The sequence below is a fragment of the Ambystoma mexicanum genome, chromosome 11 (assembly GCF_040938575.1).
Source record: "Ambystoma mexicanum isolate Mex_15411 chromosome 11, UKY_AmexF1_1, whole genome shotgun sequence".
Classification (NCBI taxonomy): domain Eukaryota; kingdom Metazoa; phylum Chordata; class Amphibia; order Caudata; family Ambystomatidae; genus Ambystoma; species Ambystoma mexicanum.
In genome coordinates this window covers 435,318,840-435,344,969 of record NC_090934.1, presented here as the reverse complement: position 1 = coordinate 435,344,969, position 26,130 = coordinate 435,318,840, and the positions used below count along the sequence as shown (strand labels likewise).

The following is a 26,130-nucleotide window of genomic DNA, read 5'->3' as shown; positions in this document are numbered from 1 at the left end:
TATTAACACTAACATTTACAGATGATTTCAATAGAAAAATGTGTAGCTTTTTTTTAACACACATGTTTATTTAATCTTCTAAATGAGCGTGTGCACGTTTTTGAAAAGTTTCGGTTACATTTTCAGCCCAGCTATTTGTTTAGAATCGTTTTCCCTTCGTGCAACTAATTCCTGTAAAAACATGTTTTCTTTTTTTGCGGGAGATGTCTCCACAAACATTAGGTAAATGTTACCCACGTAATGAAGGGGAACCATTTTGAAAACGCTGAGATTCCGAAAGAATGTACAGTTCTGAGCCGAACAGAGTAAAACAGGCAGCAAATAAGCCACGCACCACTTACCGATGTTGGATGTGTGGCTGCTCCTTAACATGGCTCCGTCTCTGAATGTTAGTTCTTGACTTCTGGACTTAACCCTTCAAGAAAAAGGCTTACACTCGCACATTTTGCGGTTGAACCCTGTTTTCACATGCTGACCTTCAATCTCCCCCACAGAAACACTCCCCTCAGTATAAGGCTGATCCAGCCAGCCACACCCCATTCATGTATCAATTTCAGAAAACCACAGATAGCAATGCAGTTTCCTTTTTCCCATTCATAGCAAATTGGCAAATCATTTTATTTCATTATTAACACGTTCTTTTCTTATGTTTCTCCATTTGAAATAAAGAAATGGCAAGAGTGCACCAAAACGAAGTTCGACTGGACCGCTGTGCCCAACAACACCGAGAGGAAGGGAGGAAACAAGGTACCATGGCCACAAGAAGAAAATACATTCACAGAACAGTAGTAAAGCTCGCCTCCTACATTTCATGATGTGTCCCTCGCTCCACCTTAACAACAACCCTCCATAAATTATAACATTGTTGTCCATTTTTTAAGGGTTCTTTAGAGATTTTCTTATTCTCTTACATGGTCACATAAAGCAGCAACTTCATACCTCTAATGCTTTTGTCTCCTTTTCTTCGTTAACATCGCAGAAAGGGGATCATATATCATTCATAGCTTTGTTTTTGTTGTCTTGTTCTCCTTTAGAGTCTGTAAACATGAACTCGCCACAATCCTAATCCAAGGCCCTTTGCGGCCGGTCTGTCCTGCAGGGTCTGGAATGTGCTCTGGGGATTTGTGCTGTAATGAGTGTACAGAGAACAACTTATGACGACTGGTCTATGCTGTCTGCTGGGAATAAGAGTGCTTTGAGTAGAGAGGCAATTGGCTGAAGTCACCTTATGGCGCCTGTTTTTTTTTATACCTTTATAGTACTGTTAGTCATCACCTTCTGCTCAACCGTTCCTGTGCCCACCTCTGTCTTGCACACCATATTTTGTTACCCAACAATTCCAGCACACAATCGTATTGTTTAAACCAACAACTGCAGCAGTCACTCAAATTACCATAGCTGTCCACCAAGCCAGCTTGTGCTTCCCAGCTATTCCAACTGCCACTGCTGTGCATCAAGCAATCTGTGCGTGCCCTCCTGTAATCTCCCGCCGGTGTCCCTCACACCATCATCTTCTAATATACTTCCAAGCAAACCACACTGACGCTCCTGGGCTGCCTGCTGCTGCAGAGGCATCAGAACATATCTTGATGTCCAGTCATACAGCATCCGCTGTTCTCCCTTCAACACACCCTGTTGCCCAACCACCTATGTGCCACCCTGAGTCTGACAGCATCACCTGTTGCCCATCCTTGCATTCCCTTTGCTGGCCAGTGATAAACTGCTTTGCAGCCATTCACTTACATCTAAATTCATCACACCAAATCCTACTGGTCATGTGCCCACTCACTCTGCTGCCTAACACTCCATGTGTTACTGTTCAATCATTCACCAGCATTCATCACATCATCTCTTCCTACTGAGCTATCCACTCTCATCACCATCCATCACACCATCTCCTATTGTTAAGCCATCTAATCCCATCCACATACCATCTTCTGCTGTCTAGAGATATGTTGTACCTAACCATTCAACATCTACTGTCCTCCATCCGACTTGAGCTGTTACTTAACTGTCTGCTCTCACTGTCATCCATGACAACATCTCCAGTCAAAAGGATGGGCATATACACCTTTTTGTTCCATGCAATCATACTCACAACCTGCACAGCTCATTAGAGCCGTGGTTGAGGACAATTGTCTTGTCAGAAAATCTCGTTATGACCGAGGCCCTTAGGTCCTCTTATTTGCTCTTGGTATTATCCTTCTTTTAGTCAGGCACACATAATACACTAATGCAGCACGCATTGTGCTAATAGAAATCCACATACGATAACCATCTATTCATGCTGAACAATTCAATTCGTACTGCTATCCATCAAGTCAACTCATTTAATGTCATGGGACCATCCATGGTTTTTCAGCCATGCTAGCTCTTAATGCCTGTAAATGGGCAACATCCTATTATCTAATCACTCAATGAAACACTGATATTTAAACCATAGCTAAATTCCCAACCACTGACCATCAACTGCTGTCATTGGATTTATACAATTGCCCATTCATCCAACTCCCAATGCTGCGCATTGAACAGCCTCATATTGCCCAACCATACAAACCTACTGGTATTTGACTCTATCTTACTTTCAAACATGCCAAATCAAGCTGTGGTTTGACCAGGTCCTTCTGTACAACTTATAAGGCTGCCTTTGGACCATTTATCAACTTTTTAACAGTTACAACTCATAACTGCTGCCATCAGACCATATTTTGCTGTCCCACCATTTCAACTCGTATTGTTGTCATTAGACCATTTCCTCCTCTTCCACTATCCAACTCCTACTGCTTCTCATTATCCCATATCTGACTGTCCAACTACTCTATCACTGCTGGCATTATATCATATGTTTCTGCCCCAAATGACTACTCTACCAAAGTCCACCAGACCCAATGACTATGCTTCCAAAGTCCACCAGACCCTATGTTAATGCCAATCATCAAATCTCCATTGCGGTTCCTAAAGTATTGCTCTTCTGCCATCCACTCCGACACCATGAAATTCACAAAAGAAGATGTTATCTCAAAGGAGTTACCTATGACTGTCTTTCAGAAGTCAAGCACCTCAAGAATGCATGGATGATTTCCTATCAACCATACAGTCATCTATTTTCTTGACAATGTCTCCAATGTAGTCACTTAAATATGGACTGGAGAATTCTGTGCTCAAATGTAGCCCCTGCATTATTTTGCATCCCACCACCCATGCACAATCAATTTACAGAAAAGCCAGACATTAACAGAAATTCTCTAATACCAAGATACACAAGGCCATAAACCCAAAAACTAGGCATGGAAATATGAAACTATTTCCAGGAAGAGCTGAAAAGAAGCCATACTCAGAGACAGTGAATAGAATCTTTAACCAAAAGTGGTCACACTTGACACATGTGTCTCTGCATTATTTGTTTTTGTTTCCAGCATTAGATTTAACCCTCTTTCCGACACTCCTGAAGAATTTAGTGCAAATTTTAGGATAGCAAGTATAAGGCAATAGTTAATAGTTGTATCAAAAATAGGAGTATACACCAAGGGCTCCCAGGTTACAAAAAGGGCAAGAAGTTCTTTTCTTCTATGAGGCTGAAGGTGAGATTTTTCAACTCTTGTACGGAGCCAACCATTTTGTAACCAAGTTGATCAAGCACCTGCTGGCACACACTTTGGGCGAATTCTACAATTTCATAAGACAGTGTTAATCTCCAGCTTTCTGCTATTGCTGCAGAATTTCTCAAAGTTCCAAATTTGTGTTTGGCTGAAGATTTGTCACCCCGCGTGTTGTTGTGTATCCATCGCTCCACGTTTCCATCAATGGGAATACCAAGGAAGGAATAGATCTCTTCGGTTTTCCCCATTGGATCTCTGGCCAGGTCTTCATACCTCACTAGCATGTATTTCCCCTTCAGCCAAGATGGCCGATTAAGCCCAGTTGATACAGAATTCAGAAAGTCATCGCAAATTCTGGTAAGTTGGGTTGTGTCTAGGTTGTAAGGCTTTCTACCAGTGGCTTTCCAGATCCGCCACAATCTATAAGGGTCCCGGAATGTTTCACTTCTGGAAGCCAGGATACCCCTGGGATCTCTCACCAACTGAATGATCTTTAGATTAAGCCTTGGGTCTTCAACTAGAGCTCTAAGGTCTTTGACCTCTGGGACTCGCACTGTCTTGATAGCCACATGTCCATGTTCTTTGCAGGACTCGGTGGCCAATGTCAAGTTTAAGGTTCCACATTTTTTGACACACTCTCCGTCTTCCATTGGGCTATCTCCTGATCCCAGCGCCTCACAGACCGGTGGAGAGCATAAGGCCTTGCTGGAACCTCTTCGGAACAGCGAGTCTGTTGTGTGATTGACTGGTTGGGGCCTGATATAGTTCTCCAGAAAGTAGAGGTCACAGTCGTACAGGCTTCTCAGAAGGTCCCTGCTGGCTCCTACAATTACCTGCCTCTCAGACTTGCTCGGTGACGGCTTTGGAATAAGTGTAAACTGAACATGATAGAGTGGCTCAAACAAATAGAAGATGTCAGAATGTTGATTGAATAGCTGCCCCCCAAAAGAGGAGCCAGTTCTGGTGGTGGCCAAGATGAGGATGTGAATCTTCTTAGAGAGATTATAAGATGTGGATGGACTCTCTTCGCAAAGCCGGTCCAGCCCGTCTGTATCCGGGCTCAGTGTGCAATTGACTGGATTGGGGCTTGGACACATGTGAAAGGACTTGGTGGTGAAGGTGCGAATTGCAGTATACTGTATAGCAATGGAGGCCAAAGCTAATAGGAAGACAGCCTTCCAGGAACATTGCATGGCTGGACGCCGTCATGGAGCTTCTTCACGGTCCTCTTAGTATCTGCAACAAAAGAAGAATTAAACACTGAGTTAATGTTTCAAAGACATACATATAGATCAGGGCAGTAAACTGCAACATCAAAACTTATTTTCATTAATCTATCCTCCCCTGCTTCTTCCTTGAAAGTTGATTCATGTTAGGGATTTGATTTACTACACCTCCAGATCTGCTCTATCGATCACATTCCGGCAGGGTTACTACTATGTGAGGTACGCCCCTGTCTGCAGCTAGACAAGTTTTCTAATTGGCCGCCTCTTTTAAAACTGGACGGTAAATGGAGGCGTAAAAGTAGAGTGTAATACTCTTACAACTCCATTTAGCCCTCCGCCCCATTTTAAACCGTGCATTCCTCCTACATCTTGTCAATGTGCTTCATGTTATGCCTGCATGACATTTTCATGCAGGTGTAAAAATAATGGATTCCTATGGATTACACCCCGGTTTGGCAACTGGTCAAAACCAGGCGAATTCCACAATGACACATTAGTAAACGTCACCTGCGAAGCGTATTTACATGCACTGTTTAATATTTCACGAGATGGAGGGAAAAAGAACAATTAAATGAGGTTGCTTCGCTCTTGCTCTTTCCTTCTCTCCTGCGCCTTGTGCGTAATTAGATATGGGGGATCACAGAGCGTGTACGAGCTAACGTAGGTGGTCGCCTGTATGCAGTTTACCATTTTTTTAAATGACGGTCTGGGTCATGCATGTTCGTGGTCTCTTCACCTCAGCATCCAGTGGTGTGCAAGCTCACTGTGGCAGGTTTTCAGATGTCCAGTTCGCAAACTTTTCTCCTCAAACAACGTTATTGCACATGGCTTTTCTGATGATGTGAGTGAATGTGAGGGGGTGTAATGAATCCTAACAGTATTATCTGCCGGATAATGTTACTGTGGCTAGTCTTGATATAGCTCAAAGGCAAACTGAAAAGTGAGTTAAGCATTTCATGCAGTCTACTGGCTAAATTGCTAACCTGGAAATCTAATTCCTAAAAGTACATATTTGCTGTGAATTGAAGTGATGCTGGTGTTGAATAGTTGTTTTTCTTAGTTAAACTTCCAAACTTTATCAAGCTAATACAAACCAGGTAATGCCGGGAAGTATTTGAAATAAAGGAATGGACGGTGGCCTTCTGTAAAACAAGAATTTGAATTCCTGAAACCAAGAGGCTCCAAATACCTTTATTTCTATGTACTCCTCAAAATACATGAACACACTGAAAATGCCCCTGCTAGACCTTTTGTCTCTATATGGATCCTGCTTAGAACCGGTTAGGCAGTACATAGACAATTGTGTACAACTAGTAGCAAATACCACCAGAGCATTCCTTAGGGATACCAGAGGTATTATAATACTGGCTGTACGGCTTCACTTCACATTAGATATTGCAATGTAATTCACTTATGGCTTAAAATAACTCCATATGAATATTATGTAGCAAGCAGCATTGAAAGAAAGTGATCTGTAGAAAGTCAGATACGATATGGCTACCCTACTCAGTTCCAATTAAACTTGTTATGGATCTATTAGAAGTGGTTTTGTACAAAAACTTTTTTTTTAAACTTTAAAACAGTATCTTGCAAACCAATTAAAAGACCACAAGTGGGCAGGGGTTTCTCCAGTCTTGTGTACATCTTTTTGGCAGACCTTGAAGGTAAATATATGTTAGCCTCAATGAATTCACCGAGCAAATTGTTTGCTGGAAAAGAAGCATTGACCTTTTTTTTATGGGGATATCAACAGTCTTGCCACTTATTTAAAGGGTTCCATGTGATCTTACCGAACAGAATCTTAACGAATGAAATATTACCAGGGAAATATATATATATATATATATATATATATATATAGATATATATATATATATATATATAACATTTTTAAATTGAGGGGTTCTCCCTAATCCCCTTGTTTCCCCATGCTTCCAACCCCACCCCAAACACTACCCCCACCCCTTTTCATCGGTTATCCCCACCCTCTATATATTACATTTATGGTATTTTTTCAGTAACATTTCATTCCTTGTTTTCTTTTCAGTATTGTTACTGTATACCATTGAAAGTGGATTAAGAACTTGAAACCCAATCTGGAAATCTGGAATTCACTATTTATCACTAATGCAGAATTATCCCCATTGGATATAATTATTAAGCAAAGGGATTGCAAGCTTTGTAACTCGTTACATTGTAAACATACCGAAAGGTGCGCTAGTCTTCACTACCGCATCCAACACCCTAAAATGCAGACATGCAGTTCACCTTGCAGGCGATCTTTCATGCTGCAAGACTGTAAGACTAAATGGAGCATGGCAGTGCCCTTATAGATCACCAGCCGAGCGGAAACTATTCTAGATGCCTGTTGAAAGAAGACTGTAAGGGTACCAGCTTTCAAACAGGCAAGCTGTACTTGCTCCCAAAGAAATTAAAGCTGAATTAGATATGTAAGCAGGACTTTTCTTTTTTTCTTTTGCTACACCCCCTAGAGTTAAGACATTGGCACATGCTTTCGCTGTATGACGCCTCTATTCCTAGGGACATGTGGGATGTTTTACCCATGCAGCCAAGCCCTACCATAAAACTGTGCAGTACTGGCATTGAAAACATCATGATGGCCAGAACTCCCCAGAGAGTGCACAGGGAAAACATGAAGAATAGGCTGCCACCCATTTTTGCCTATGTTGTGAGCACAGGAGGGCACTGCCTAAAACCACCATTGAGCTACACACACAGTAGCCTGAAACCATTGGGAATGGCAATGCTGATTGCCAAAAGCAACCCAGAACTGTGGGGAATTAATTTTCTTAATGTCAAAAATGGATGCAGTACCGGTGCTCACCACTATCAGAAAGCCGGCGTTTTAAAACCACCAGACTTTTGTGTAAAACTGAACAGAGGAACCCAAACCAGGCCAAGGAAAGACTTGCTAAGAGGTGGATACAATGTAAAACTATATTCTGAAATGACTTGAAGGAAGTCATTATTTAATGTACATGTAAAAATTGTAAGTTTGATTTAAACTGGGAACTAAAGTGACATTTAGATGAATTCTGCCTGACAACTACCCTTGACAGGAGAAACCTGCTCAGCCACTCTTTCCAGGCCTAGCTGCATCCTGCTTCCCCACCAAAAGGAGATGACACCTCTCTGATAGGATTAGGGGAGGGGCACCTGCAGGAGGTTGAACAAAGCCCGGTCCTGGGCTCAGGCAAATGTTATATTGGGGGGGTCGTAAAGTGGCTTCCTCTTGGGGGAAACTGGGAGGAGCAGTGCCTCTGCTAGCAAGTTGAGCTTGGGGGAAGTGGATAAACCAGTTATTCCACCATGTGATGTAGGAAGCCACACCCCTTTTTGACCAGGGCATAATTTTAAAAAGATAGATAACTCATAGCGCGGACTGGTCAAAATTATATAAATAATATCATTATTCTTGTGATTTTTCTGTTCACGTTTTAAGAGGTGTTAGGACAGTGTGTTGTATTCTGGGTGGTTGCTAGCAGAAAATAGGGTTTTACTCCAAATGTCTGCATGTTAAAAATCGGACACTTCATCAATTAATGTCCATACTCCTTGCGCACATTTCTGTAATTTTTGGTAAATGTCCGATATTGGTAAACCAGTCAAAAAGCGCAAAATGTTGTCATTTTTGAATGCAAGCCCCCAGGAAGATCAAGGCGGACAAGCATGGACCATAAGGAATATATAATATGTACATGTAATTTCAACAAATTGTGTATCTGGGAAATATGTATTTGAATCAAATATAGATTTGTGGGCAAATTGACCAGGGGAGGATCCTCTGACCCATAAACAGACCTCATCATGGTGACAATCCATTTCCTTCCCCCAATCATGGGAGAGGGGAGAATTGGGCCAATGCCAAGTAGAGAGGGGCAGGCTTAGCTAGGCCCAGGCACACACCCATTTTTAAAACACATAAAAAGGAACATTGAAATCCAGGTAGGGACATTCACTTTCCACTTTCTTGCGGGACGCTTTGCCAGGAGACTCCAGACTTCGAATCCATCAACCTCCAGAGACCAGAGATCCAGAGAGACCAGAGATCCAGAGAGACCAGAGATCCAGAGAGACCAGAACTGTGCAGTGCTGAGAGCAGAACCAGAGACCAGACCGCTGTGAGCAGAACCGCCAGAAGTCCCGTCCAACCTGACCAGACCTTGACGGCTTATTTCAAAAATATAGTGTGAGTACTCACTGTGCCAAAACCAATCTCTTAGTTTAAAATAATCTAATCCAAACTATTTTAGCCTATTAGAACTGCCTCCTAGAATCGTGTCATTCTGTCATCTTTAAAACTGAAAACTGTCATCTGTCATTCTGAGCTGTAAAATTTCAAATCCGAAAACTACTTTCACAAAATCGTCCGTATCTCTGGAACCGTTTGTGCTAGGAACAAGATTTAAAGCTAAGATTTTAAGCTTTCCAACAAATCTAGAACCGACTTGCTACTCCTTATAGGGCCTCCGTAATTACGCTCGACGCCCGCGATTAAATTTACCGCGATTTGCGATTTGGCCTGATTTCATCATCTGTAAAAAGATAGCCACTTTTGCCTGAACTGCTAAAATTTGTTTGCAACCTAATAACCATTCCTGAACCATTGTTAGGGCTGACCTGAACTGATTTAAAGTGTCTAACACTCACCCTGAACCTCCTCTAGGGAATTAAAAGCAATTTTAGCATTTTTCACTTCCTTGCCACCACATTACAAAACACTCTTGCCCGTGTTTTAAAAAGCATACCTGTTGTCTAAGCTTGCTGCGGGGGGAACCGAATTCCGTATTGTATTTGATTGTATTCCTGAAGACTGTGTGTGTTACTTCCATCTCCTTGCATTGCATATAGGGGGAGGGGGGGTGAATTGCCACCAGGGGAAAAGTGAACATATTATCTCTTGTGAAACCATATCAGTTTATTTTCTGTACTGCATTTATTCCACCTTGCATTTCCTTGAAACCATAAAGCATTTCAGCTACCTCATCCTCTATACTACTTCTAAGTAACCAAATCAGTTTACCAGTAGAACATTATCCATTGTTGATCACGGTCATATTTTAAGTGTGATATCCAATATTAATTTATGATAAAAGTGTGATAGATGTATATTGTTATTTTTCTCAAATAAACCTTTTAAACTTGCAAAACAGACCTACTTCTTGGCTCAGTGGGGTCAGGGGGATTCTAAGAGAGGGGTGTTATATAAGGGTTGTCATCCAGAGTACATGAACTGGACCTAAAAATATATCAATAAGGGTTTCCCTCAGCATCCCAGACTAGGCATTGACTTAGCTGTAGTGTTGAAGTGAAGCCGCTTAACAAAGTGGGGGCTCGTCCGGGATCCTGGGTTAGATCTATCACTTGTGTAGATTAATACAGTGTGCTAAGTGACAGGAGACATACATCCGGTCGGATCACCACACTGTGTTATGCTGTAAAGCACTCCTCAAAGGAACACTCTAAGGAAACGGTCTGTTTTGCAAAAATAAAATACAAACTTCTGTAAGTCAGGAAGGAACTCATTTTCCAGAATGACAACACTGGTAGACATCAAAATAGCCAGAGAGCACTTCTTACATAAGCTATTTGTGAGAGGTGAGTGGACTCATCAGGATCAAACGGTCTGGTTGCAGGCAATCGCGCAACAGGTCACTGAAACAGGGTCAGATAGATGGAGAGATCAGGGTGCCCTACATGTGGCCCTGAGTGAACTATATGTGGCCCCTAAAGCCAAAGATGAACATAATAAGATTGCCAGGATAGCGGCATATTTGTACTTATATATGGGAGCCATGCAGGACAAATGTGCTGAAGGCCAAGATCTGGCAAATAGGCAACAGATGGCGTTAGAGAAGGCCCAATCTGATCTGGACTCTTCTGAGCAGAGGCTGCTCAGGAGCCAGGAGTCAGAAAAGGACAGCAGACAGTACATCTAAAATAAAGGAGGATATGGATGTGCTGCAACAGGAAAAGGCTGACCAGGATACCAGATTTCTGGCCTTGCAGAAGGAGTACCAAGAAAGTTTGGACTCCCTACTGCAGAGCCAGAAAAAGCTGGAGCAACAGTTAGACTTCAATAGGGCATGTGCTGAGCAGGTAGTCACCCTGCAAAGCCACCTAGATAGGGAGAAGGCAGAGAGCAATAAACTGATTTTGAAAGACCTGGATACCCAGGCAGAGTTTGACCAGGAGCGCCAGAAAGCTGGTGCCTTCCAAAGGCATAGGGACGACCTGGCGGCACAGATGCAGGCTCTTAGTCAGGAAAGGGATACCTTAGGCCAGGAAGTCTGCCACTTAAAAAGGAAAATGGAAGAAAATCACCTGGCCCTCCAGGGACTGGCTGACCTCCAAAAAGAACACCAGAACTTGTTATAGCACACCAGGAGGGTGGAGGATGCTCTGGCAAGAAAGGAGCAGGCCAATAGGGACACGGCTCAGGAGGTAACCCTCCTGCAGCAGAGACTGGTCCAGTACTCCAGGACCAATCAGGAGGCACAGAGAGAGAATGAGGCTCTCTTCCAGAACAATGATAGGCTCCAGCAACAGGTAGCGATGCAGGAGAGACTGATAGAGTCTAGTAAGGCCTTAACTGAGGAACTGAAAGCGCAGGCTTTTGCATTGCAAAGTGGGCAGGGGCAGATAGAGATGAGGTTCGCTGGGAAAGAGAAACTCCGGAGCATAACCTCAGGAGGCCTAGTACCAGAGGCCTTCATCTCTCCCAGTCCCTGGACTCTGCAACCCCCATGTCCCCTCGCTCGCATGAGCCCAGGGCCACGGGGATGACAGATTACTATCCACCTAGAAGTATGGGGCTCATAGGCCAGTACCTCCCAGGAATGGCTGGGCGGGCCTCCGGGTATGGGCACCCAAGCACAGTCCAATTTAGTGGGGAACCCCAGGAGAGTAGGCCCACTAAGGGCATCCTGAAAACCTCTGCCCAGTTAGGTCAGTGGGGGGGTACCCATCAAATCCTGGCAGCAAGGAGGGATCTGAAGACTCCTCTGAGCGTTACAGGACGCAGGAGACCAGGTCCCCACATTCTGACAGCCATTCCCAGGCTTGCAGAATCCGAGAAAACCTGGAAGATCAGACGGGCACCTCTGGGAGCATTGCTTTGGAGTCAGAGGATGAATGGACCAGGGTGACCCGAACCAAAAAGGCCAATAAGGCAAAAAGGGCCTTGCTTAAGGACCCATTGAAACAAATAAAGGCAATAAGGAGTGTCATCAAGCCTTACCATAAGAACGCCAAGTATTCTGTTTGGGAACACTTGGAGCTCTATGAGCAAATGATGGAGACTTTCCATTTGAAGGACAGCAGTAGCTGCATCCAGTACGTCAAATGGACATTCTCTCCAGAAAACTCCAGTTTTTTTGCAGGTCTGGAGGACCAAAACCATTCAAGATGGTCCGCATATAGGGAAGCCATCTTGAAATATTTTTCTGTTCATAGAAATCCTCAAGAGGCTCGCAAGGCAGCCTACAATTTTCAATGTGGGGAGGATCAGGCCCCCCAAGAATTTGTGCAAGAATTGAAGCGTGCCTTTGCGCAGACCACCAGAAGGGTGCGCACGGACAGCAGAGAATTTGTCAATACTTTTTTCCATGCCTTGCCCAAATACTACATGACCCAGCTAGTGAGAGATTTTCACGAGAAGAGGTCACTAGACTGGGTCATTGAACAGGCTACCCGGATCTATGAGGTGCAGAAGCCCATAGAAACTAAAAGTAATGCGCAGAAAAACCTCAAAACCAACAGCACCCCTCCTGCTGCCAAGGTGGCGGAGGTAAAGTTTGCCCCTGTTTTAGATTTGGAGATGGGGGGGCCTAAAAACCTGCCTGCACCAAATAATTCATAGAACAGAAGGCCCTCGGGCCAGTCACAGGCAGGGAGTCGAGGAGGTAGTCCCACAAATGGGGTCCCCGCTACAAGGGAAACCGACCAATCCTAGGTTATGTGTGGACTCCTCCAGCCCAAGGGGGGGATCCAGCCAAGCACCTGACCTGGGGAACTTCCCTCCTAACTTCCCCCAGGAGGGCAAAAATTCACCAAATCCTGGGCAGAACTTTTCCCCCAGGTATCCACCCAATTTCCAGCCCCAAAATCATCCATCCTTCTTTCCCCAATTCCCTAAGCCCAGACAACCTAATCCGGGAGAGGGGAGGCCAAGGGTGGAGGGGTACCCAAATCTTCCCAATCCGGGGTATTACCAGAGAAGTGATAGCTACCCTTCCCGGGATCAGCCCAGAGGAGAAAAAAGAGCCCTGTATCAGCCTGAGCGGGTTTCACAACTTGAGCGCCAGGTCCAAAATATGGCACGAGATCTGGGTCACATGCTCAGGGCTCAAAGGAACCCTCAGATGAGCATGCCACTGCAGAATGCCCCAAACTCTGGACCTGGTGCTCCAGAACAATGACGGGGCAGCACCCCAATAACCCGCCAGTTCCCAGAGAGGAGGCTCAAGGGGAAGGGGGGTGTAAAGCCTTGGAGGAAGCTTCCTACCCAACTTGTAAACAGCCCCTGGAAAACCAGGAACCGGAAACAAAATCTCCTGCCCCTGAAAGCCTGCCTCCCACGGAGCAGAGGGGGGTAGGAAAAACGAAGGACCCAAACAGACCCACTTTGTGGAGGAGGTACAGGTCTTCCAATTTGAGGGAGAGGGATCCTCAGAAGATCCTGGGAAAAGGATCTTCTCCTTCAGAGATGGGGGAACTCCTCCCAAGGAAAAATGGCTCCCAAGGCATGCCAATTCAGACTGAGGAGATGTGGAGACTGAGCTACCGCCGCCCATCATCTCATCCCAGAACCGACAATACCAAAATCCAATGGGTCAAACCCATCCTGATGACTGCCTCCAAAAAGAGGGGGGCGGCCCAGAACCCGAAACCATTTCCATTTGCCAACTTTTTCTTTCAGATTCCCCAGGCTCTTCACAGAATCTGCCCAAATCTCTTTGCTAGCAATGTCCAAAACCAGAAAGTTAACCCACCAGTTGTCCAAAAATGTGCATTATCTGTGCCCCCTTAAGGAGAAGGAGGGAAGATATTATGCCCCGGTACAAATACAGGGGCAGGGTACAATTTCGGCACTGGTGGACACTGGATCCCAAGCTACCCTTCTGTCCAAAAGGGCCTTTGATGAACTAAATGCAGGAAGGGGGGAGAATTACTATATTCCTCTCACCTCTCTTCCTGGACAAATGTAGAACTTTGACGGGAAGGAAATTCCTGTCGAGGGGACCGCAGATTTGGACATCAAAATTGGGCGACACAAGGTGAAACACCCGGTCATAGTAGTGACTCCAGAGGGCAGCCCTTGTTTACTAGGGAATGACCTCCTGAGAAGGTTGTCATCCCTAATAGATTGCGTAAACAAGGTCCTCTGGACCCAGACTAGCCGACCAATAAAATTAAAACAGAGTGTCAACCATGTTAGTTTATACGGCACCTGCCACATGGTTGAACAAAAATCTGACCAAGTAGAATTTCACTTCCAGAACAACCAAATTCCAGCCGTGACAGTAATAGCAGTAGGACAACAGACTGGTGATGGGGGGTCCTCTCTAATTCTGAAAATCAACCTTCCTTCCAGTTTAAGGTGGTATTCCACACTGGAAGGAAACACTCTGAAATTCTTTACTAATCCACAATCAGAAACTCCCACTCCTATAGTCCAGAAAGATGTGAAATCAGCTCAGAGCCTGGCTGATATTCAGCAAATTGGAGATCAGTTGTTCATCCCTGTTCAGTTAAATGATTGGAAGGACTCTGTTCTCGCCTGAGTGTGTGTGAACAACGGTTAGAGCTTCATCAGTGAAGCCATGTTCCTCCAACTCCCAAAAGATCTAGCCATTCCCACATTCAAACTGATAGACAAATGGGAAATGGACCTGAAAGCACCCAATTCCAAACATCTCCTGCCAAGCAAGTGTATGCTCAAAATCTCCATTGGCAACAAGAGAATAGTCCATAGTTGTTGAGTCGTGCGAGACGTCACTGCCGCCTTTTACTTAGGCAGTGACATTCTCAATCGCTTTGCCATTAGTTTGGACCTAATAAACTTCAAAGCTTGGTCCCGATTAGCGGATAATCCCATGGGCTTTGATGATCCAAAAAAAGCATTTAGGTCAGCTCAATTGCTACCTTATGCAGTTGAAATTCAGCTTAAAGAGGAAGTCACCATCCCAGAAAGGACCCGACAATTCTCCCTGGAAGTGAAAGTTAAAAGAGGACAGAAATTCAAAAACCCTGATGCTTATATTCATCTAAATGCTTCTCTCCAACAGCAAGGGTTAGGGGTAAACCCAACACCATTAGTCAACATAGAACATGACACCATTCCAATAGAGGTGGATAACAGCGACAAAAAGAGTATTACTCTAGCCGCAGGCACCATTATTGGAATGGCGGTTGATGACCGACATTTCTCCATTGATTTAGGAAATTAACTGTTAGGACAAATCCCCAAGGACTGTTTTGACAGTGACAGTGATGACAACACAACACTAGACAGGATTTTCACCCGGCATGGGGGGAACTTCCTGGTGTACACTTCTTGCCCTTATGGTAAGGAACATGTGACTTGTGACTTCAGGAGGGATGAGGTGATTTTCCAGGTCCATGAGGGCTGCCTTTCCCACCTGAAGCCTCCAGTCCAAATCAGTACTCTGACCAGGGACTTCTCCACCCAGCAGGAGGAGGCCGCTGAGATAGCCAAACCAGAAGTCTTTCCAGGCTTCAGGCAGATGGTGGAAGAGAGAGTCAACCTAGCTGATGCCTCTGTGACTCTGGAACAGAAGCAAAAGTTGAAACAGGTTTTCATGGATTTCCAAGATCTCTTTGCGGTAGACTCATATGACTGTGGTCGCACCGACATCCACACAACAACAATTCCCACGGACCCTGGCATGACTCCAGTGTTTGTGAAGCAATATCATTTGCCTCTCGCATCCATGGAATCTCTTACTGAAATAATTAAGAACCTTGAGTCCCGGGGAATAATCCGTCCAGTACACAGCACCTTCAATAATCCGGTGCTGGGAATATTGAAGCCAAACGGCCAGTGGAGAGACTCTGCGCCGACCTTAGGGAGCTCAACAAACTGGTCCATACTTCCCGATGGCCTCTTCCCTACAGTGACAAAGGGCTGGCCCAGATTCAAGGGTCACAAGTATTCACTGCAATAGACCTGACCAGTGAATACTGGACCGTGCCTGTCAGTAGGGAGGACCAATACAAATTGGCTTTTACCTTTGGGGGCCAGCAGTACACCTGGACCCGGACTCCCTTCAGACACCTCAACTCCGGCAATGAATTCAACATTTTCTTAGATAAGGCCATTCCCGACCTGGGTGCAAGGGGTAACCTGGCTTAGGTAGATGATGTCCTCATCAAAGGTTCATCTGTGGAGGAACACATAGCGGAGATCTGTTATGTTCTGACGCAGTTGAGGGCCGCCGGAGTAAAACTTTCCTTTCAGAAAGCACAGTGGTGTAGAACCCGTGTTAATTTCTTTGGGCATGAGATTACTCCTCAGGGTCTCTGTCCCCAGGAAAAGAAAGTGGAAGCACTTCAGAAACTGAAAGACCCCACAACTCTGTGGGAACTAAGGAGCCTCCTTGGACTGACTAATTACAGCAGAAAGTTCATTGAAGGCTACGCAGAGATCACTAGACCCATGATTCATCTCTTGAAGGGGGGTCAAGTGGGAATGGGGTCCAGAACAATCCGAGGCAGTAAGACAACTCAAAAGAAGCCTCTCACAAGGGCCTTGCCTAGCTTACCCCATCAGAAACAAGGAGTTCTTCCTGGAGACAGGGTTCTCTAATACGTGCTTGACGGCAGTATTATTCCCAAAGCATGACAAGGTCAATAAAGTAATCTCCTATGCAAGCAAAACTTTATCCTCGGTGGAGGAAAAATTCTACGATTGTGAGAAGGCAGTCGTGGCAACGGTGTGGGCATTGAAGAATTACCGCCCGTTTATCCAGGGGGAACACATCATAGTGGAGACTCCACACCAGCCTCTGCAATATCTCCATAGTGACAGAATCCGGCCCGGAAATGTGAGTAATTCCCGAATTACTTCCTGGATTCTGTCAATACAAGGCTTTCCTGTGGAGGTCAGATATGGCCAAAACAAGAAGAGTCCCCTCGTGCAAGGTCTGGCTGACTTGCTTGATTGTGCCAGAGAAAACTGTCTCGAGGAAGGAAGTCTAAAAATTAAGGACAACATGGAGGCATACCTTAATTCCCCACACAAAGTCTTTGAAGAAGACAAGTGTGAGGGAATGCCCACTGTCTATGTGGTTGGATGCTCGTACCATGTTGACAACAACGGGGAGAAAGAACTGGTGGCCGGCGTAGGGAATGCATGGGTGAATGAGTCCCCAGAACCCTCCGCTGGATACAAAATTGGTCCCCGAAGTAGTCAGGTGGCAGAATTGATGGCTGTGCATCAGGCCATCCTCACTGCTGTCCAACATCAACTCCACGAACTGGTCATAATCACAGATTCGGATTATGTACGGAACGGGTTTGTGGAGCACCTGGTTAATTGGAAAACCAGAGGCATGTTATGTGCTAATAACAAACCCTTGAAACATGGGAAGTTAATCCAAAATATTGATGACCTGGTCACATCGAATAGGATGACCATCTACTGGAAAAGATCAAGGGTCATTCCAAAGTAGAGGGACCAGACAAAACTGGAAATGACTTAGCTGATCAGCTGGCCAAAACCGGAGCCATCCAAGGGGATTTAATCGAAATAGAGTCCCTGTTGGTGGAAATCCAGGTCACTGCTATCACTAGGTCCCAGACAAATGCTCACAATGATCTTTCAACTGCACAATGGAGTAAGGAGACCCCTGATGCTGATTTGATTACAGCTCAGAAGGGGGATCCAATAATTGGTAAGTTTTACCAACACATTGAGGACCCTGAGAACATTCCCCGGACGGATACCGATTACATTGGGAAAGAGGACCTAAGAATGTTGATGAAATGTCCAAAAAGGTTCTGAATCCAAGACGGTTTGTTGGTAAGGATATCCCAAGCTGGCCATGATCAGTGGGTGGTCCCTACCTCATTCCGAAGCCTGATGTTAAGTCACGCCCATGATGCGGCCACCGCCGGTCATAGGGGGTTTCACACAACACTGGAAATCTTAAGATAGGTTGCATACTGGCCACACATGGGGCAGGACCTCGACCAATACTTGAAGGGGTGTCTTGTGTGTGCACAATTTCAGCCATCATCCCTCACACACCGTGCGCCTCTCCAAAAGAGGGGGACGACACTGCCATGGTCAGATTTGCAAATCGACATTGTAGGCCCTGTAATTCGCTCGTCTAGAGGAAACAAGTACATGCTGACCATTACATGCTTGTTTACCAAGTGGGTGGAATGTCTCCCAGCCCCAAACTGCAAGGCAGAAACAGCAGCTGCCCTGATGATTAACCACATCTTTTCCCGTTTTTGTCTACCTCAAAGGATTGAGTCAGACAGAGGTAGCCACTTCACCAGTGAAGTAATGACAAAGATGTGGGAGATACTGGGGGTCAAAAGGAAGCTACATATTGCTTACATGCCAGCTTCTTCTGGAGCAGTGGAGAGATACAACCGAACCATTGAGAGCATATTAAAAAAGTTTGTGGCAGATTCTGGGCCAAGTTGGGATATCCGACTACCTCTGGTCCTAATGGCCATCAGATCTACCCCTTCATCTGCAACTAAAATGTCACCATTTGAGTTGATGACCGGACGCAAGATGGTGCTCCCTCAGCATCTGCTCTACAGGACCCAAGAGCAGACACTGATAAATGCCTCCACAACTCATGAGTATGTGGAGAATTTAAGGAAACACCTTCAGCATGCTTTTGCCTATGCTCAGCGGAATCTAGAAAGATCAGCTGATAGCATGAAACCCCACTACGACCTGAAGACCACCAGGAAGGAATATACTGTGGGGGACCGGGTCTATTTATACAATTTCCAAAGGAACCAGGCCAAACAGCGAAAATGTTTGCCTACATGGAAGGGACCGTTTGAAATTATAGCCAAAATCTCCCCTGTTGCATACAAGATCCGCATCCCCAAAGGCAGTTTGGCAGAAGGGGAAGACAAGTGGGTCCCTATTAATCAGCTAAAGTGTTGCCATCCTAGGCACACTCTGCAACAGGAGAGGAATCCTCTGGAATCCCAGAAAGGACCGCTGCAGATTAATTTAGTTCCAACCCTAAAATATCCGACATATAGTCTCTAAAATATTATGACACTTGTAAGCCACTGTCTCTGAATTATATCTTGTTTTTCAAAATTGGAATGCTATGTCTATTAAAGTATAAAATGTATATGTCGCCCACTATATCAATAGTGGGGGAGAAATGTCTATGAATAGGTATTGCCGCTTTGCTTTATCATCCTAGGAGAGATGAAACCATGGAGACTGACCACGGAAGGCGACCTGGGGACCGGGAGCGAAGATCTGAGGGATCCGGGGTACCGCCCAATCCTCCCATCAGGACCAGCAAGGAGAACTGATTGATCGACTGGAGGGAGGAAAAGATGCGGAACTGTGCCATCTACGGAATTGGAAGAAGAGGAGGTGAACATCCCAGATCTTGTGAGTTCCATCAGTGAAAGATCAGAATGGCCATCGCAAGAGGGGGGCTTGTATGACGCCTCTATTCCTAGGGACATGTGGGATGTTTTACCCATGCAGCCAAGCCCTACCATAAAACTGTGCAGTACTGGCATTGAAAACATCATGATGGCCAGAACTCCCCAGAGAGTGCACAGGGAAAACATGAAGAATAGGCTGCCACCCATTTTTGCCTATGTTGTGAGCACAGGAGGGCACTGCCTAAAACCACCATTGGGCTACACACACAGTAGCCTGAAACCATTGGGAATGGCAATGCTGATTGCCAAAAGCAACCCAGAACTGTGGGGAATTAATTTTCTTAATGTCAAAAATGGATGCAGTACCGGTGCTCACCACTATCAGAAAGCCGGCGTTTTAAAACCACCAGACTTTTGTGTAAAACTGAACAGAGGAACCCAAACCAGGCCAAGGAAAGACTTGCTAAGAGGTGGATACAATGTAAAACTATATTCTGAAATGACTTGAAGGAAGTCATTATTTAATGTACATGTAAAAATTGTAAGTTTGATTTAAACTGGGAACTAAAGTGACATTTAGCTGAATTCTGCCTGACAACTACCCCCGACAGGAGAAACCTGCTCAGCCACTCTTCCCAGGCCCAGGCCTAGCTGCATCCTGCTTCCCCACCAAAAGGAGATGACACCTCTCTGATTAGATTAGGGGAGGGGCCCCTGCAGGTGGTTGAACAAAGCCCTGTCCTGGGCTCAGGCAAATGTTCCTCCTTGGAGAAACTGGGAGGGGCAGTGCCTCTGCTAGCAAGTTGAGCTTGGGGGAAGTGGATAAACCAGTTATTCCACCATGTGATGTGGGAAGCCACACCCCTTTTTGACCAGGGCATAATTTTAAAAAGATAGATAACTCATAGTGCGGACTGGTCAAAATTATATAAATAATATCATTATTCTTGTGATTTTTCTGTGCACGTTTTAAGAGGTGTTAGGACCGTTTGGTGTATTCTGGGGGGGTTGCCAGCGGAAAATAGGGTTTTACTCCAAATGTCTGCATGTTAAAAATCTGACACTTCATCAATTAATGTCCATACTCCTTGCGCACATTTCTGTAATTTTTGGTAAATGTCCGATATTGGTAAACCAGTCAAAAAGCGCAAAATGTTGTCATTTTTTAATGCAAGCCCCCAGGAAAATCAGAGGCGGACAAGCATGGACCATAAGGAATATATAATGTGTACATGTAATTTCAACAAATTGTGTATCTGGGAAATATGTATTTGAATCAAATATAGATTGGTGGGCAAATTGACCAGGGGAGGATCCTCTGACCTATAAACAGACCTCATCATGATGACAATCCATTTCCTTCCCCCAATCATGGGAGAGGGGAGAATTGGGCCAATAATAAGTAGAGAGGGGCAGGCTTAGCTAGGCCCAGGCACACTCCCATTTTCAAAACACATAAAAAGGAACACTGAAACCCAGGTAGGGACATTCACTTTCCACTATCTTGCGGGATGCTTTGCCAGGATACTCCAGACTTCAAATCCATCAACCTCCAGAGACCAGAGATCCATAGAGACCAGAGATCCAGAGAGACCAGAGATCCAGAGATACCAGAACTGTGCAGTGCTGAGAGCAGAACCAGAGACCAGACCGCTGTGAGCAGAACCCCCAGAAGTCCCGTCCAACCTGACCAGACCTTGACGGCTTATTTCAAAAATATAGTGTAAGTACTCACTGTGCCAAAACCAATCTCTTAGTTTAAAATAATCTATTCCAAAATATTTTAGCCTATTAGAACTGCCTCCTAGAATCGTGTCATTCTGTCATCTTTAAAACTGAAAACTGTCATCTGTCATTCTGAGCTGTAAAATTTCAAATCTGAAAAACTACTTTCACAAAATCGTCTGTATCTCCGGAACCGTTTGTGCTAGGAACGAGATTTAACTGTCATCTTAAAGCTAAGAGTCTACTCATTATACGGCCTCCGTAATTACGCTCGACGCGCGCGATTAAATTTACCACGATTTGGCCTGATTTCATCATCTGTAAAAAGATAGCCGCTTTTGCTTGAACTGCTAAAATTTGTTTGCAACCTAATAACCATCCCTGAACCATTGTTAGGGCTGACCTGAGCTGATTTAAAGTGTCTATCACTCACCCTGAACCTCCTATAGGTAATTAAAAGCAATTTTAGCATTTTTCACTTCCTTGCCACCACATTACAAAGCACTCTTGCCCGTGTTTTAAAAAGCATACCTGTTGTCTAAGCTTGCTGGGGAGGGAACCGAGTTCCGTATTGTATTTGATTGTATTCCTGAAGACTGTGTGTGTTACTTCCATCTCCTTGCATTGCATATAGGGGGGTGAATTGTCACCAGGGGAAAAGTGAACATATTATCTCTTGTGAAACCATATCAGTTTATTTTCTGTACTGCATTTATTCCACCTTGCATTTCCTTGAAACTATAAAGCATTTCAGCTACCTCATCCTCTATACTACTTCTAAGTAACCAAATCAGTTTACCAGTAGAACATTATCCATTGTTGATCACGGTCATATTTTAAGTGTGATATCCAATATTAATATATGATAAAAGTGTGATAGATATATATTGTTATTTTTCTCAAACAAACCTTTTAAATTTGCAAAATAGACCTACTTCTTGGCTCAGTGGGGTCAGGGGGAGTCTAAGAGAGGGGTGTTATATAAGGGTTGTCATCCAGAGTACATGAACTGGACCTAAAAATATATCAATAAGGGTTTCCCTCAGCATCCCAGACTAGGCATTGACTTAGTTGTATTGTTGAAGTGAAGCCGCTTAGCAGACACTATTACATGCACGGATGGTTCACTGCTTGTCGCCACACATCTAATTAGACTAGGGGCCTGGGTCACAGAAGCGTTTTATAATGTGCAATCCCCTTAGAAACCACTCTGTGAATCAGGCCCTACGTCTGTACATCAGAAATACAAATGGTAAGTCTGTAAATTCATGAACTGCCAAACTAAGTATGGAATATGTGCACTCATTTGCTTGTGCAAGAATATACATTGGCATGCCAAAATGTTCTATAGTCACAGCTATGATTTAGCATGTTCTAAAACCAGGCAAGCTCAATTAGCGTTAAAATTGTTTAAGAATGATTTACAGTGTCTCGTTATTGACACTCTCGCTCCAGATTTAAATTCCTTTCATGCAACATCAAGATTTTAAAAAGAAGATAGAGCAAATCTTGATAGTGAGGCTAAATACTCATATTAAATGCCTCAATGAGAGTACTACTTGGTAGGTTTCTGTACAGCATATATAATCTCTTCTAGAATATATAAATCATTTTAGATGGGATATGGAGATAATAAAAGTAGTCATTTGTCACATGTATAGCATTTTCTCCTAAGCAGTGTATGTTATTAGAACTTAGACCAAAAGTAGCCAGCAGAGACAGGATCAATCTGATTAGAAAAGAAGAGTCTTCAGGGAGTGGCAAAAGGGGAGGTGATTATCCATCCTGCGAAGGAAGAATTGGAGAGAGTTCCAGGCCTTTGTTGCAGCAATGGAGAATGCTCAACCACCTACCAGGAATATCTTTGTTCACCTATTTATGTTTTTATACCAATACATAAAGCATGCAATTGGTGATATTTCTATAAACCACCTAAATGTCTACATGTGTTTGGTTATCTAAATGTGCATTTGAAATAATTCAATTGTTTTGGGAATTAGCATTTTTCGTTTCTCTAAGTGCCAGCTATTGTTCCCATGTAGGGACACACAACCGTGTGTTTGGTCAATGGCACAAATGGAGCACCGTGTCTACTTTGTTTATATAATTAAGGAGCAAATCAAATGGGCATTACCTCTGACTAGGATCATCTAAGGATAGCTGTGCAATGGGGATTGGCCATGCATACAACTCTATACGCACAGACAATTGTACAATGTGTCCCAGAGCCTCCAACTTCTAAAATATTGCAAGGTCTCCACGGGAGGCAACACAAATCTTCATGGAGTTACTGTTGTCACAGACATTTTATTGTCACAGCTAAATCCTGAGACTGACTGAAAGTGAATTCAAATTTAATGATTCCAAACAATGTAATGCTAGGGTGACTGTTGTGAAAAATCAAAAGAGCACCAGGTCCAGCATGCATTATATAGTCAGTGATTCAATGATCTCAAAATACAACAGAATACATGCAAACACACAAAAAGCTTAGCTCATTCAAGAAATAGTGACTTGGCCCCCCAGAGGAAAGTATGTCACATGAAATCAATCAAACTATGCTGACCCTCAGAAAAAGCACAGACATAGATGCAAAACTAAGTTCAATGCTACAGGATGCTAAATGGGAAATACCCTCTAGCAGTCTATCTTGCAAGCAAAGACAGGTAATGCCAAAATAATAGGGTCAGTGACCACAGTCTTGAAATTGAGAGAGTCTGGTAAAGGCAGTCTTGTGAAGCAGAGCAAGAGAGTATCTGCCAACAATGTAACCTGGTGGTCAACAAAGCCAACTTCCTCTTACACTGCCCGAGCATGTAAAGACCCGAACCGAATGCAATAAAGACTTCTCCAAAAAGATAATGGTTCACAAAGCTTAACGATGAATAAATAATACAAGCCTGCTAGAAGAAAATACCTGAAACAGCAAAGAAAACATATCAGAATATATATGGAAGCCTGCAACATCATCAAAGAATTGAGAGCCCACCTGTACAGATAATCTGCAAGCTTTGCCAATACCTGTGTCTCCATAGATCAAGCCAATGAAGCATTATTTAATTGGACTGAATAAAGTGAATTTAATTTAATTAATCACAGATTAAAGTGTCAGATATAAAGCTCTGTGGTTATTATTTTGTTTCCAAAATGCTGTTTTTGTTTTCATACAAAGTATCCAGACAGCATCATTGTTTCGATTTGTCTCCTTCTCATCACTAATAGATGTATTTTAAAAGAGTACAACATTAATATACCAATGTGTCCATCTTGGAATAATAACTTTGTAATAGAAAATAAATCATAAGGGTATTCTTTGTGGCTTGCTAAGTAAGACAGGCATAACAAAGCCTATTTACACTTTTAGTAAAAGTAAGTACATTGGATCTTTAATAGCTTTTTTGCTGAGAATACACATTGGTGTCTCTCAAATGCCCTCACTTCTTGGAAAGGGTTACACTCAGATTGTAACTAATTATATGTTCCTTCTGTGAGCACATGAACAATCTTTCATTTACCTTGCTGGCCAATGATTGTAAGCAACACTGCTGAATATATAGAATTGTTACAGTATGCTCAAACACAAATAGAAATTTAAAAATGCAATTCTGGATTCTGCAGCTTGGTCCACAAAGCCTATCTGGGACACTCTCACCTTGCACCATATGGTGAATATACCCTCAGTGTGATATTGACATTTCTCCAGGACACCCAATATGACAATGCATAGCTCAAAAAGCCAGACCATTGCTCAACTCAGAATATGCCTGTGTAGCTGCTTTTCTCCTACCTTTTAACACAAACCTGTTGTCTGATATTGCTGCAGTGGCTCCACCAAATCTGAACCTGACAATGTGACACTCACCCCCAGAAAGAGAGAGAGATAGCTAGTTTGGTGTATGTTATCCTAGGCACAGTTTATGTTGTCAAAAGAGAAATCATATCGTGCCTCCTATTGCAATAAATATATGAATATTGGCATACGCCAAGCTGCTCGAAAGTCGCTTGCGAAAGAATCCGTGTTGCAAGGTCCTGACCTTAAATCAACGTAAGCCGCCATTTTAGGTCAAACCGCCATTTTAGGATTCACTCTGTAAAAGTCACCCTGTGAGTTAAAATGGTGGACGATGTCATTCCAGAATACAACATGGCCGTCTTGACCTCTGTACATAGCTAATATATAACTTTCCTGCAGGCCACTTGTTGAGGTCGTGAACTGAGACCTTGTCCTTCGTTGACCTGTGTGTAGAAGGATTACTCGTGCAATGAAACTAATCCAAGAGCATATGTTGAAACAATGTATTCAAATACTGAACGTAGAACATCTGTTTAACTACACTGTATTAATGTTTGAGAAGGCCTGCATGGAAAATCTTAGAATACAGAGTTATTGATTAGGCTTGTTGATACATGTTTTAAAGGCAAACCAGTTATATGCGGTTGTTCGTGACTTGGCATGAACCCTAGATCGGTGATGTATTAAGTGGAATATTAACCCGAAGTGGGGCTGGACATCGTGCCCACCAAGTGTATAAAAAGCGAATGCATTCTTATGTACAACGTCTCTCACTGAACACACTGAACCACGCTGGAGTTCGTTGTGTTGTACTGGGGGCCGATAGCTATCTGATTTTGCTCTGTTTTTGTAACTGGATTCAGTATAAAATAAAGTACTTTGTATGTTCCTTTGTAACCCGTGTTCAGTGTATTTCCTTTTGGGGTACTCCGCCTTGATATTTTGATTTTGTTTTCACAGTTGGCGCCCGAATAGGGACCCTCAAGATTGATGCCGGATTGTTGAAGGTTGACGCACGCTATCGGACTGGGATTGGACTGTGTGACATAAGGGGCCCCAATGAACGAGACACGACACCTCAGCAGCGCTGCACGACCCGATCCTTGGACGATAAGCGTGTGGTCCAAGACAGCATCTT

General features: G+C 43.9%; 1 protein-coding gene across 5 annotated transcripts in view; it reads right to left on the bottom strand.

The window, feature by feature from the left end:
- Positions 1-574: 574 nt before the first annotated feature.
- The window catches only part of CHST1 (carbohydrate sulfotransferase 1), a 375,173-nt gene continuing 349,617 nt past the window's right edge, over positions 575-26,130 (bottom strand). For all 5 annotated transcript variants that reach the window (XM_069623267.1, XM_069623266.1, XM_069623263.1 and 2 more), the window contains one exon: positions 575-4,835. In XM_069623267.1, the coding sequence (XP_069479368.1) occupies positions 3,539-4,792 (1,254 nt within the window). In that variant the 5' untranslated portion in view covers positions 4,793-4,835 and the 3' untranslated portion in view covers positions 575-3,538. The remainder of the gene's footprint in view (positions 4,836-26,130) is intronic.